A 14,203-nucleotide genomic window follows, 5' to 3' on the forward strand; every position below is an offset into this window, starting at 1 on the left:
GCTAGCTAGTTCAGGCAGCCAACTCAAGCTACACTGCTATATTCAATTTTCATTTCAATTCAATTCAGTTTTATTTATATCACCTTTTACAATCAAATATTACAATAATGTAACACTTTGATAGGAGCCATTCTGCAAAAATACTTAGTAATAATAAAACTATACTGTTGCTTGCACTAAAACTTATGGGAACATCAAGGTGAAGGGAAACATACAAAGTGCACAGAGGAATTTGGGGGGCCATTGGGTGTCCAACGAGCTATCCTTCCCCAGCCTGTCTAAATGATAAATTCAGCCATTCATCACGGGCCCTGGTCATGTGTCCTGGACCCTTCAATGCATCCCCTGCTGCTCTGACAAATTTGGACTTGACACTATTATTAGCATTTTAGAACAAATATTTAAAACTATGTATTTCAACAAAATTTAATTTCCCAATATTCATACCTATAAGCTGTTTCAAAGCCAATACCACACTGCTGTCAAATATCAAGCTAAAATAAATGTCAGCTGTGAATTACAATTCTTCTAATTGAAACAAAATAATTTTTTCCTCTGTTAATGAAGGAAAAATGAATATAAAAACACTGAATAGCAGAGATGTGGTTGCTCCATAACTCAGACCTTTATTACAGCTTAACACACAAAGCACATAGTTTCTTACGCTCAGTTCAAGTATACTGTTAGTATACATAATGTAGCTGTTCAACACGTACTGCACCCTCAGAAAACAGAGGACCAGTTTGATAGCACCATTACAAAAAGTACAATAAAATGGGATTCACACACATTATTGAAGGTAATGTAATTTTTTTCAAAACAAGAAATAAAACTGTGAAAAAAAAATTATCAATGACAATAAGTTGCTCATGTATCTTAGAATTACAACATATTTGCAACTTTGACTGTTTAAACAGAGAGAAATGCTATTCCATATGCTCTCTCAGCCATAAGAAGAAGGTATCTGTGCCACAAGAGGATTTAAATCATCTTCTGCTTCCTGGTAAAGGAAACATATAAAGCAGTGAGAAGAAAAGGCTGGAACCTTCCTTTGTTTGAAAGCATATTACTGTCAATCCAATCCAATGGTCCTCCTGAAGAGTTGGCAGAGTCCCACTGACTGTGGAGGATTTAAGACACACTGTAACATATATGTAGATTAAAGATTTACACTTATTTTTGATGTTTTTATTATTTATATGAAGAAAAAAGACCTTTCAGAATAACAGCATCAGACATGTTGTCCAGCGTTCAAGCTTGTGAGCTGGTGTACTGGTGGAGATGTTTGATTATACTATATTGACAGGGCCCTGGAAGCACAAAGTAAGCAAACTTGCTCTGGTGACTGTAACTTACAAACCAATGTCAGACCCTACAAACCGCCTTGGTGTTTAGTTGTTACCTCCTTCAGCTAAGGTTCATGCTTCTGCAGCAGATATAAGAAGGCATTAGGATAGGATAGCTAGAAAGCTAATGTGAAGCTAATGTTTGTCTTTTATGTTGCATCTTGGGCTGCTACATGGCTGTTAGTCGGTGATGTCGCTGTCACTGTAAAGAACCAGTGTGTAGGATTTAGTGGTCAAAGACTCCAACAAACTGAACGCTCCTTCTCTCACCTTTCCCTTCGATGGCCACTATGTCGTTAACTTCTCAGCCTAAATCCTCCTAAATCTTCCACAATGGACCTTCAAGATCTGGTAACAGCAGAGAGTGGTACAGCGAAATTAATCTGGACCTTTGCAAAATATTTGACTCTAGAAGTTCAGTGACGTAGGGACTGTACTCTGGGGGCAAGCTGGTCATCTCCCACTGCTGCCTGGTGAGCTAACTGCTAACACAAATGGTGCTAGTCAGTCACAGCTCCCAGAGATTCTATTTTTTCCTCTGCTGTTCTGTTTTCCCCCTGGCATTGTGTTCACCATTTTATATCATTTTCTTTAATAAAAAAGTTATTGGAGAGGGAAGATTAAGCTCCTAGTGGAGCTCCTAATCCTAATGGGGTTTACACGTTTTATTTAAAAGACATATGTGTACCATCAACCCCTGTCTCATAACTGTCTATAAACCATTCCTCTTTTGTGCAGGAGGTAATACTCTGACAGAGGAAGTTCAATAAAAGTTAATAGTGCAACACAGCTAATAAACAACAGCCTCCTCCCTTTTGGACTCTGACTCTCCATCACTATTTTTCAACAACTGGGTTAATTAAAAGAATTATGTTTAAAATAATAATAACTTATTAACTCTCCTAACTAACTAACTCTGAAAAAGAAGAAAGGTCCCATATTCATTTTCTAAATAAAATATTGCTACGTATCATAAAGAAAAAGAGTTATGAACACATCAGAACAACAAGGCAACGTCTGGGAGCTGAAGCTGATCTCATTCTGAAACATCATTATATTAATTAGAACTAGTTCCATGGCTATGCTTAATCCTGCTCCCACTTTTACCCAGTGGCCACTTGTGGTATTGCAGTAAAAAATTCCCTTGCTGCCCCAAAACAAGCATTTTCTCCTTAGACAACCATTATTATTTCTGGATTAATTGAGACTGACATAGTGACACACTTGGCAACACCAGCACCCACAAGGGACTGTAATGGGACTAGTTTCCAGAGCAGTATCAGAGAATATATGCTCCACTTATGTAGGAAAAGGCTTTTTGAAAGTTTAAGGCACTTGGTGAATTACGTAATGGATGGGCTGTTTGCTTTAGAGAACTTGCTTGTGCCTTCAGCTTAAATAACTTACATGCACAAGAAACACTGTTTGCCTGAGACACAAACAGTAACTTGGATGTGGGCTTTAGTGTGTAAAAGACACTTTCTGAAACTCTTGAAATGTGAATGTGCCCTGCATTTTTTTTTTCCGAACACAGACAGCTGCTGTTATTGATGATTCCTCTCAGTCCTCAGGCGACTTGGCACTGACATCCAAACTCCCCAGCAGAGTCAGCTTCGAACAAAAACCGTTGGAGCAGGCTTCTGTGCGGCGAAGACACATTCTTGATGACATTCTCCAATGCTGCACTTTGTGTGAATTACCTGCCTCTTCCTCACAGGTTTATTTTATCATTCAATCCAAGAAGAAGAAGAAGAAGAAGAAGAAAGTCACAGAGCACATGGAGAGCTTTGACTTTCTCTTTATCTTAACCAGGGAGGTTGGAAGCGTTGGTAAGGCTGTAGCTGCCCCTGTTTGGACAGGAGAGGGAATCAAATATTCTTTCTGTTGATGGGGCAAATGAGGGTGGAGGGTCCAAGAACACTGCTGCCTCAAGGATGACGGAGAGCATAAAAAGATGGTTTGACCAGGGCTGGCAGGAGGAATCTAGCACAGATAGAGATGTGTAGTGGTTGGTGGGCTTCGGATGGCCTCCCTGCCGGTGGGGTAACTACCGGTCAACTCCTCTCCTCTGCTTTTGTCTTTACCTGTGGGTCACCTGGTTGTTGAGGAGGCCCGGGAACGTCTGTTCTGTTTCAGTGCTTAATGAGCCGCCTAGCAGAGACATACAGAGTTACCACCTGCACACTTTGTCCATGTCTCACAACACTTTCAATCTCATCCACTGGTAAATATAAGGCAATTCTGATAGTGAACAGAATTTATTATTGTCTCTCATGGATGTCACCATAAATATTATAATACATAATAGAGGGTAGAAATTCATTTTTCAGAACAGTACTTACTATGTTCTTACTAATTTGATAAAATAATTCTTACTCAAGGTCTTAAACAAAGGGTTATGGTCTCCCTCCAAGAAGACACCTGTGTTCACAAGTTACCAAATTTTTATACATGTGAGGGCAGTTGAACTCACTCTGATTCGGGGCAAACTGGGTTGGAAACTGCAGAAAAGACTAGTAAGTGGACCTTTAGTAAGCAAGTAGTTGTTGAAAATACAAGCAACCAATTTTGAACACAGCCAGTATATTCTACTACATGATTATAAAATCAGACAGAAATAAACACACATCTGCAGAGAAATGTAATGTGGCCCTGTGATAAAGAAAAAGTATTTAACAAGTAATTACAATTGTGAAATACACAAGTCAATTTCATTTACATAGCCTAATATCACAAATCACAAATTGCCTTAAAGGTATACAAAGCAAGATATTTCTAAAAATTACTGTATAAAATCGTACAAAAATAATCCCTCTCAATCATCACATGACTCACTAGAAGCGTATTAGTGGTGTCTGTATGTGCAGATATGCTGCCCTCTGGCTGTAGTTTTTTTTTTTTTTTTTGCATTATTTTGCTGTGTTTGGGGTGGTTCTGGCCAGCAACAGCAACACTTCTGAAGATAGTCAACTGTTGAGTTGTTGGCTTAAGTTTGTTAGATGATACTGACGTTTTGATTTGGTGGCGAATGATGATTTGATGGTTAAGACATCACAGCATGCTTGTCATCCTTGTCATTCATTTTGAGTTAGAACATAAAGGTTCAGGGATTATTATTGTTATTATAACGTATTTTGTTTGTTCTGTTTTTGCCACCACTCTGAGGATTAATTTTACTGTGTCAAAGTGGAAAATAGTAAGATGGTTTGTAAACTGTGATTTCCTCTTCTATCATCAACATTAAAAACAGTAGAGGTTACAGATACTGTGAGGTCTTACCATTATGGCAGCTGTACATCCACACACGATGGCCATCGTATCGACATCTGCATTTCATGATGTTGTTGGAGTAGTCTGTCTCAGGTACTTCATAGTTTGGATTGATTACTATCTGTGAGCGGGAGAACATGAACAAGTCAGGGATGCTGCAGTCTGTAGATAATTTCACTCTTTATTTAGAGAAAAAAGGAACACTGAACACATTACTTGGAAAATGTAATCTCCAGGTTTGAGGTCAGTTATGTCGATCCACTGGCAATCAATGTCGTGCCTGTATGTATCCCAACACCCCACAGTGATACCCTGATCTCCGAAGTTGGCGCATTCATACCTCTTTTCAATACCTGCAATAAAAACATTGCAAAATTAGGCCTAATTTTCCTTTTAGTTCTGTTTTGGTCTCTACCGATACCTGAGGGAAATGTCTAGTTCTTTAGCAGCTAAATGCTCCAATGTGTTCACCAAATAATTGTTGAATTTGTCTGTTAATTGGCGGTGGGCAGGTAGTGCACAGTGGGTTTTCAGAACTGTTTTGCTGAAAAACAGCGTGTGCACGTCTGGAAATGAGGTTGATGAGAGTGGTGAGAGCGAACACTGAGCTGAAAGACTGTGAAAAGCTTCACACCACCTGAGGGGACACTTGCAAATCACACATAGTCATTTGATCCATTAGTAAAACAAAAATATGGAGTTTTGCAGCCCATTATTTATTATGTGAAAAATGTATGTACAAATATTAACATTTGTTCACATCTCGACAGTGAAGCAGAAATTGTATTTTATTTCTCACCTTCGTCACACTCTGAGTCCTCCAAGCAAAAACTTGCTTTGTGTCCTTCTGCCACTTTGGTTCCATTCAGGCTGAACAGGTCATAGAGAGTAAACACCTCCATGCTGTGATAATGCCTACACACACACACACACACACACACACATGTAGTTTTACAAACCTAGTCATGCTGAAAATGCAGCACAAAAGTACAAGAACAGCACTTCTTGTCTCCTATAGCTCTCATTTCTGCTGAAGAAAGTGCACCAATTTCACCAAATTTAAAAGTTCTTTTAAATGATTTGGTTTTGGCCTGATATGTCAAGACCAGTTCAATATGTCAAAGATTTAATGATGGTAGCTCTGTGAAGCTGCTGACAGTTGAACTGTTCCTCCAGTCAACAAAGGAAACCACAAAAATGTGGGACTTTTTGCAGTACTGTGTACAGTAACTTTAGCTTACAGCACACAGTCAATTACAGGGCAGCAGAATGTATGTAAGGGAAAAACTGCTCCAGAAAAAAGACATGACAGGGACTGAGTCGTCTCTCTGTTCTTCAGTTTGGTATAATTTGACATGTCATTTCTGTAACATTCATATGTGTTCTTCAGTTATCAGGTAGAATTATCGAAAAATGTCTCATGTTGCGAAAGTTCGAACTCAATAATTTGAAATAATAATTTGAATAATTTGATAGGAAGACTTATTTATAAGGAATTGCTAAGAAATTGCTTCACATGCCTTCAAACTAAATTGTGATTAACGTTTCTGGAATGTACACTGGGTACAACTGCTTACGCAGAGACTCTGTCTGTGGTAAAGAAAGCTACTGTATGCCAAATAGCTATCATTTTAAAAGGTATTAATATGCACATCACAGTCAATAAACAGTCCCGTTATGTAACTCCTCTAAAAACCATGAACGGTCATTTACTTTTGTTTAAGACCAGTTGAGGTCAACTCAACTCCACTGCTGACACCGACTGAGGATAGAGTTGGACGGTGGAAGGAATGCTTCCACAATCTCCTTAATTCCTCCTTCCCCTTAGATCTCCCATATTCATACTCTCCCATCACTGGGGCAGAAGTCACCAAGGTAGTTAAACAGCTCTGGATGTTGAAGGGCTGTCATGGCTGACATGCCTATGCAACACTGTGCGGTCATCAGGGGCAGTGCCTTTGGAGTGGCAGACTGGCCTGATGGTCCCCCTTTTAAAGAAGGGGAACCAGAGGGTGTGTTCCAACTATAGACGATCACGCTCCTCAGCCTCCCTGGGAAACTCTGTGCCAGGGTTCTGGAAAGGAGAGCCCATCCGTTAGTTGAACCTTGAATTCAAGAGGAAGAATGTGGTTTTAGCCCTAGCCGTGGAACACCGGACCAGCTCTACAGCCTCGTGAGGGTGCTGGAGGGGTCATGGGAGATTGCCCAAACAGCCCACATGTGTTTTTTGGACTTGGAAAAGGATTACGAACGTGTCCTCAGAGGTATACTGTGGGGTGTTCCTCGAGAATATGAGGTAGATGGCCTTCGGGCCAGAAATAATTCAAAACTCTTTTCCAGTAAGGGCTGGACTCCACGACGGCTGCCCTCATCTGGCTTTACCACCAGTTCTGTTCATAATCTTTATGGACAGAATTTCTAGGCGCAGCAAAGTGGTGTCGGGTTTGGTGACCTTAGGATTCCATTTCTGTTTTTTGCAGGTGACATGGTCCTGGTTTTCAACTGTGAAATGGCTGGGATGAAGATCAGCACCTAAGTCCCAGGGCATGGTTCTCAGCTATAAAAGGGTGGATTGTCCACTCCAGGTTGGAGGAGAGTTGCTGTCCCAAGTGGAGGAGTTCAGGTATCTTTGGGTCTTGTTCATGAGTGAGAAAAAAATGGAGCAGGAGATTTACAGGTGAATCGGGGTAGTGTCTGTTGGATGATATACCAGTCTGCTGTTGTGAAGAGAGAGCTGAGCCAAAAGGCGCAACTCTAAATTTACCAGTCAGTGTACGCTCCAACCCTCACCTATGGTCACGAGCGGTGGCTGATGACCAAAAGGATAAAACCGTGAATACAAGCAGCCGAAATGAATGTTAGGGTGGCTGAGCTCGGCCTCAGCGATAGGGTGAGGAGCTCAGACATATGGGAGTAGCTCCACTGTTCTTCTGCATCGAGAGGAGCCAGCTGAGGTGGCATCTGGTTAGGATGCCTCCCGGACATCTCCCTCGTGAGTTGTTTTTTGTATGTCCATCTGGGAGGAGGTCCCAGGGCATACCCAGGACATGATGAAGGGACTTGCCTGGGCTGGGAACCCCGTGGTGTCCCCCTGGACGAGCTGGTGGAAGAGGCCAGGGAAGGGACAGTCTGGGCTTCCTTGCCAAGACTGTTGCTCGTAAAATGTCAATATTTCAATACTTTTTAGATACATGTTGAGAACAACCTGTCTTCCATGTCTGATAGTACTGTAACTACCAAATTTATATTAAAAAAAAACATTCACAATTAGATTTTCAACCAAAGACTGCACAGATATTAACATTGTTTCAGATGTGTTGGTATATGTCCAGTGACGTTTTCTGACTGAGGACTATTTTTTCTTTTTGCAATGGTATCAGAAGAGCATCTTTTTTTTAATACTAGTTTAAAATTGTGGTATCATCACAACCCTAATGTACTGATTAAATTAACAAGATGTTATGTCTTAATTAGTGAGCTTTAGCTGCTGGTAGCCATATTTTTTCTGCATGTTTTCCCCTTTTTTCTATTCTAAATGCTAGGTTATTCCTGCCTTTAGCTCTGTACTTAATCCACAGACATGAAAATGGTATTCATCTTTTCATACAACCGTCACAAAGAGGGCAAACATATCTATTTCAATAACCATAACTCTCAAAATGGTGAACTATTTCTAGAGGAAAGAGAAAAATATTTCACACTGAGACAATTTCAGCAAATCAGAAATCTGTAAACTCTGCAATACTGACCTGTGACAGTCGTGCCACACCCAGGAGTGTCTGCCAGCTTTAGGCCGAAAATCAGACTGGCCGTTGTTGTGGATCTGGGAGGAGAAGCGAAGCAGGCGGCGGTAGGAGTTGGCTGGCACCTGGCTGGAGGTGGTGGCCAGACAGTTCTCCTCGTACGCACACTGCAACATGAACATGGGCCTGTCCTCCATGTAGGTGGTCTGCTCCACCACCTGAGGGTTCAGCACCAGGTCAGGAGCCGCTGTGGATGAAAAAGAAGAAAACACAGAGAAGCAGATGGAGACAAAACAAATTTAGAAACAAAGAGAAACACAAAAGTTCTGATGTGTGTTGAACAAATGAGTGGTTTCTGTTTCAAGCTGCGGAGTTTCAAGCTGTTAGAGCTTCTCCAGAGGCAGTAATAATTTCTAAATAATTTGTTGAATTAGAATTGAAAGTGCAGAGCAGATGAGTAAAACCTTTTCGGAGACAATATGTGAGCCAGCAAACAGAATTTCTATTACATTACAAAATGTTACACATTTTCAAGCTATCTCTCAATCCAGCAACAACATACGAGTTTAGGTGTCTTACTCTCCGAGCAGGAGACTCCAGCAGCGTTGCGGCCACCTCCTTTAGGGCAGCTGAGGTGGGCTCCGTGGTGCAGACAGTGGGACAGAGACATCTCAGTGCCGGAGCAGCGAACGCCACTCATCACTACAGCATCTGCACTCACTTCTCCTGGCCAGTACCACGTCTCCTGTTGTGAAAACATGACCCGTGGTTCATTAAGCTACATAACTTTTTTCTTAGATTCCACACATATGGATTTCGTATAATATCAGAACATTCATTTTCAGTTTTATTTGATGTGTGGGAGGCTGCCGTGAAACTTCATTTGAGCATCATACTGAAATGTGAGATATCAACATGTGAAAATTCCTTTTCAGTTGATCCCTCATTGCCTCTATCTACCACTACTTTACCAGCAACACAAATTTTTCAAACACAACAGGATGACATGAAGAAATGCCTAAACTGTATGGGAGTGAAAGCAAGGTCACTGCAATGCCACTGAATATTTCACATTCACAATGATAACTGCAAGTGACATCAGAGGAAATTTTCCCTGTGATACTAGAACTTGTAACGATGAAGGGTGGTTCTCCAGTTTGACCACTAGAGGGCACACCCTACTAATTTACAACATCATGCATGAGATATTACATTGCACTGATCATGTGGTGCGTGGGCTGTGCAACTTATTTTCCCACGCCTTGAATATTAATGTGTAATGGAGCTGCAAGATGAAGAAACACAAATGTAACATAGTAAACGCATCCATATTACAACAAACAGTCCTTGTTGTTTAAACCTGACATCCTATAATCAAACAGAAGCCATTATTTTACAATTTCCATTTATAAAACTCCGCTCTTCATTCCACAGCAAAGCAAACACTTTCAAAGGCAGTTAATATGAAGCCTCAAGGCGAGAAGTGCAGTTCCAGTTTCCATACTGCACTGTAAACTATGTCTGAAACACCCAATTCACCCCTGCAGAAGGAGAAGGCCTCTTTATCTTTATATGTCAGTGGCCCTCAGAGGAAATCTTTGGAAGTATATGCCAATATTAAAAGGAAATTATTTAATTAACCTGACATTTTATAACACGGACAATTTCAGTGAAATTTAAGTGTATTTCCAAACATAACACTGGCATAACTGGAACACAAATTACAACCCAAAATTAAAAATAAATAAATAAATAAACTGCAAACTGCACATAAGCATTAAATTATGTCCTTAATTATTCCATCAGACCTCCTCTGTAAGAGGAGTAAGTTAACTACAATAAAAATGACCATGAAAAAGACCATTTCCATTTCAATTTCACTAAGTTAGTAACTTAGTAACTCAATCCGAATGCAAAAGTACAGTTTAGATTGCACATTTTTTTCATTCATATTCAAAATACACATATAAAGGGTGAAAATGTTTTCACTATAGTTTCAACTGTTGCAGGAATTGTGCATTTTGTTTCATTTTGTTATTGTAAGACAAATTCAATTTTAATTTGATGAAATGATTCATTTGAATAGTCGCAGTCATAGTCACAGAGGAGTTGTTTCTTTGTTAGCTTGCTCATTAGAGATGGCTGAGTAGTGACCCAGCTCTCACAACATGGTCTCTCTGCTGGCTCCTCAGTCTACTCAGAACAGCAGGCTAAGCTTTTCTTTGTATTTTTGTTTTAATTTTTCTTACCACCAGCAACCACGGACCACCGAGCAATGTCCTGGCATTTGTAGTCTGGCTACATTAGACTGGATTAGATTTAACTTTATTGTCATTACACATGTACAGGCACAAGGCAACCAAATGCAGTTTAGCAATCTAACTAATAAATAAATTAACAGTATGCAAATGCTATATTATGTGAATAAATTTACAGTGATTTACAGGGGACTGGGTACTACGTACATATTATACAAATGGATATGTGCATTAAATGTAGTAGACTATAGGAAGTCTGCTACATTTAATGCACATATCCATGTCATTTTACATGTCATTATCAGTAACTTTAAGAGGGTGTCATTAGAATAAACCAATTAAGAGCAGTACTCTCTGTGGTAGCAAAATGCTAAAATGCTAAAAACGTATTGATGCAAACAAGTGTGTCAGTGAAGTTTCATCTTATTTAAGTATATATGAATATCTTATTTTGTCGTGGCACACAATATAAGCTACACAATATGGACAAAAGTATTAGGATACACCTTTTTATTACTGAATTCAGGTGTGGTATGGGCCTGTTTTTTTAGTTCTTCCACACAGAGCCCTGACCTCACCTCCATCAAACACCTTGGGGATGAACTGTAACCGAGACTGCAAGCCAGACCTTTCTGTCCAACATCCTTGCTACTGCAAAAATTCTCACAGAAACACTCCAAAATGATGTGGAAAGCTTTCCCAAAAGAATGGAGGCCCGTCAGGTGGTTACTGCTGAGCCAGCACAGCTCAGTAGAAATGGGTAAGTGCAAGTGTAGAGGTAACACTTTAATTTACAGCCCTATAGTTTGTCTTAATTCCCTTGCAAATCAGGTGAATTGTAGCTCTATAATTTGTGGGAAGGTTCCTGGAAATTATTATGCAGTTTGGATTGCCTATGAGGAAAATGGAGACAGATAAAGAGTGACGTTTCCAATAATGAGTCAGAAGTAAATCAATATAGTTTAAGTTTGTAAGTTTAAGACTGACAGAGCACCCAATATGTACCATTTGTTGGTTTTGTTATTTAATGTTGTTGTAACATTGTTTTTCCTTCAGTTGTAATATTTCAACTCAAGGAAAAACAAAATAAAGTGGCACGGTGGTGCGGTGGTTGGCGCTGTCACCTCACAGCAAGAGGGTTCCAGATTCAAATCCTGGTCTGGGTCTTCTGTGTGGAATTTGCATGTTCTCCCTGTACTGTGTGTGTTTCCCCTGGTTTCCTCCCACAGTCCCAAAAACATGCAGGTTAAACTTGCTACCCTACATGTGACTCTAGATGTGTGAGTGTGTGTCAGCTCTGCGATCGACATGCGACCAGTCCAGGGTGAAACCCGCCTCTCGCAGTCAGGTGGGACTATTCCCCCCCCAACACTAGCATCCTTGAGCTGCATTGACTCTCACCTGGAAAGCATTGCTGGCGAAACCCAGGCCCAGCTGTCTGCAGACCACCATAGCCTCCATGGTTCCCCAGCCTTCACTGCATACTGTCCCCCACACCAGAGAGCCGTTCCTCTCCACCAGCACCTCCACACGGCCCTCATAAGGGTTACGACCTCCCATCAGACGCAGCTACAGGCATGAAAAGCACAACGAAGGAGTCGACTTAAAGGGTAAATCCACACTTCGCTTTTACATGAATCAGTAATGTCTGATATTATATTTAGCGCCTGTAGTTTATTAATAATTTTATAATGTTGAGGGAAGCTTTTTTCTTTAAACCAAAGTCAAGATATATTTGGTAGCAGGTAATATGTTGCAGTAAGACATACTGCCAGGAGAAAAACACAGCTTCCATGACAAGATATCTAAGTTTTTGGATACAGGTATAAAAAAAAACAATTACTTCAAACGCTGTGAGGATGAGCAAAATAAATGCAGTGAGGAATGCTGAGAAAGAGCAGTGAGAAAAAGCAAAATGATCAGCATTTGTGCAAAATTTGATGTAAATATGTATGAAGTTTAATATATGTTCACATGCATTAACATTAAATGGTCCACAGAATCTAAAGTCTCCCACTGCAGTTGGTGAGAGCAAAAGAAACTCCTAAACATATATCAGAATTATTAATTATCATTACTATACATTACAAGAAGAAAGATTTGGTTGTCCTTGTTGGAAGCCTTGTTCTTACAAGCAGTTCAGTCAAAATGAATCATGTTTCTTTGAGAGTCTCTTGCTATGGTGTTTGACTGAAACAAAGCTGAGGCTCACCGATTCCTGGAAGCCCATAGCAGGAACATTACATCTCACAGCTGCATCCTCCTCGTGGCTGCAACCAAGAGCCTCCTTGTTGAAGAAACACTCTGTGATGGATTTCTCAAATCCAGAGCACTCCACCTCATTCATGTGCACTGGGCCCATACCTGGAAAATACAGACAAAGGAAACTGTCTGGAAAGGATGCTTGGGTTTTTTTTTATTCTCTTTCAACTGAAACTGACAGAGAAAAACAAAGTATTATTGCTGAAAGATATTTGAGTTGTCAGTTCATTTCATCTCACCACTTTCCTTTATAAACACAGTACTATGCTAAGCTAAGCTAACCAGCTGCTGACTGCTGTTTTACTTTAGAAGAAGAAGAAGAAACAGCTTTATTGGCAGTATATATATTTTTACATACACACACTGAATTTTTCCTCTGCATTTAACCCATCCTTGGTTGAACACACAGTCACATTATTCTCATTAATCACTCCACCACACTCAAATTTTTCCTTCCCGTCTGGTGGGGGAACCGAACCGGCGACCCTCCACTCACAAGCCGCTTCTCCAGCCTCGAGGCGACAGCTGCCCCCACAATATAGCATTCAAGATTAAAACTTTTAATGGGGCACAAGTTCCTCATCCACCATGATGCAACTCATGGTGCAATACACCATCCAAGGAAGAGCAATGTGAAGAAATTCTTCCAATCATCAGCCATTTACTTGGCTATGTGACTCCATTTGTCTGCTTAGTTTGGAAACAGACAGCAAAAAGACATCAAATACCATGATCTCTATGATTTACCTCAAATTCAAATTGTGGACACTTTCCAAGATCGATCACAACCTAAAATGGCCAAATCTTCACCCACCCCTACATCACATTATCCTCACATATATTTAGTATGTGGTATTGCCACACACATCTCTTCACATTACAAATCTAACAACATGATGAAACCTTGTGTTAAAACCTGCCAAGAATTCCACCTTCTCCTCACAGACTACTGAAAAAAAACAAAAAGTCTCCAGGTGAGTGTTCATAAGAGCTGATTCATTTATGTACTGGTATGGTCCATGTCTGCAATGTGTTAATATGACATTCCTTAATGATATTTTGTGTCCTGTTGTTTATTATGCTGTAATAATACCATCTGAGTTTTTCCATGAAGGGTCACAAAGCAACACTGATGAGAAATCATGATGGAAAATTGAAGAAGAAAGAAACATTCCCTGCATTTTCACAGTTTCCATGCCTAATGTTACTGGAATGTTCAGCATGTCCGTGCTTATGAAAAAGGAAGCACCTCCTATTCAGAAGAACCATGCTCCATAGGATTCTCTTTACCAGTTATTGCTACATCCTTAGAGAAAAATGCACT

At 40.2% G+C, this 14,203-nt stretch overlaps 1 protein-coding gene across 3 annotated transcripts in view; it reads right to left on the reverse strand.

The window, feature by feature from the left end:
• Window positions 1-601: 601 nt before the first annotated feature.
• Window positions 602-14,203, reverse strand: part of loxl2b (lysyl oxidase-like 2b) — a 43,497-nt gene continuing 29,895 nt past the window's right edge. For all 3 annotated transcript variants that reach the window (XM_046386156.1, XM_046386157.1, XM_046386158.1), the window contains 8 exons: window positions 12,830-12,981; window positions 12,019-12,186; window positions 8,939-9,104; window positions 8,366-8,606; window positions 5,416-5,531; window positions 4,833-4,969; window positions 4,626-4,737; window positions 602-3,497 (listed from right to left, as the gene is read on the reverse strand). In XM_046386156.1, coding sequence (XP_046242112.1) covers window positions 3,427-3,497; window positions 4,626-4,737; window positions 4,833-4,969; window positions 5,416-5,531; window positions 8,366-8,606; window positions 8,939-9,104; window positions 12,019-12,186; window positions 12,830-12,981 — 1,163 coding nt within the window. In that variant the 3' untranslated portion in view covers window positions 602-3,426. The remainder of the gene's footprint in view (window positions 3,498-4,625; window positions 4,738-4,832; window positions 4,970-5,415; window positions 5,532-8,365; window positions 8,607-8,938; window positions 9,105-12,018; window positions 12,187-12,829; window positions 12,982-14,203) is intronic.

The sequence above is a fragment of the Scatophagus argus genome, chromosome 4 (assembly GCF_020382885.2).
Source record: "Scatophagus argus isolate fScaArg1 chromosome 4, fScaArg1.pri, whole genome shotgun sequence".
Classification (NCBI taxonomy): Eukaryota; Metazoa; Chordata; class Actinopteri; family Scatophagidae; genus Scatophagus; species Scatophagus argus.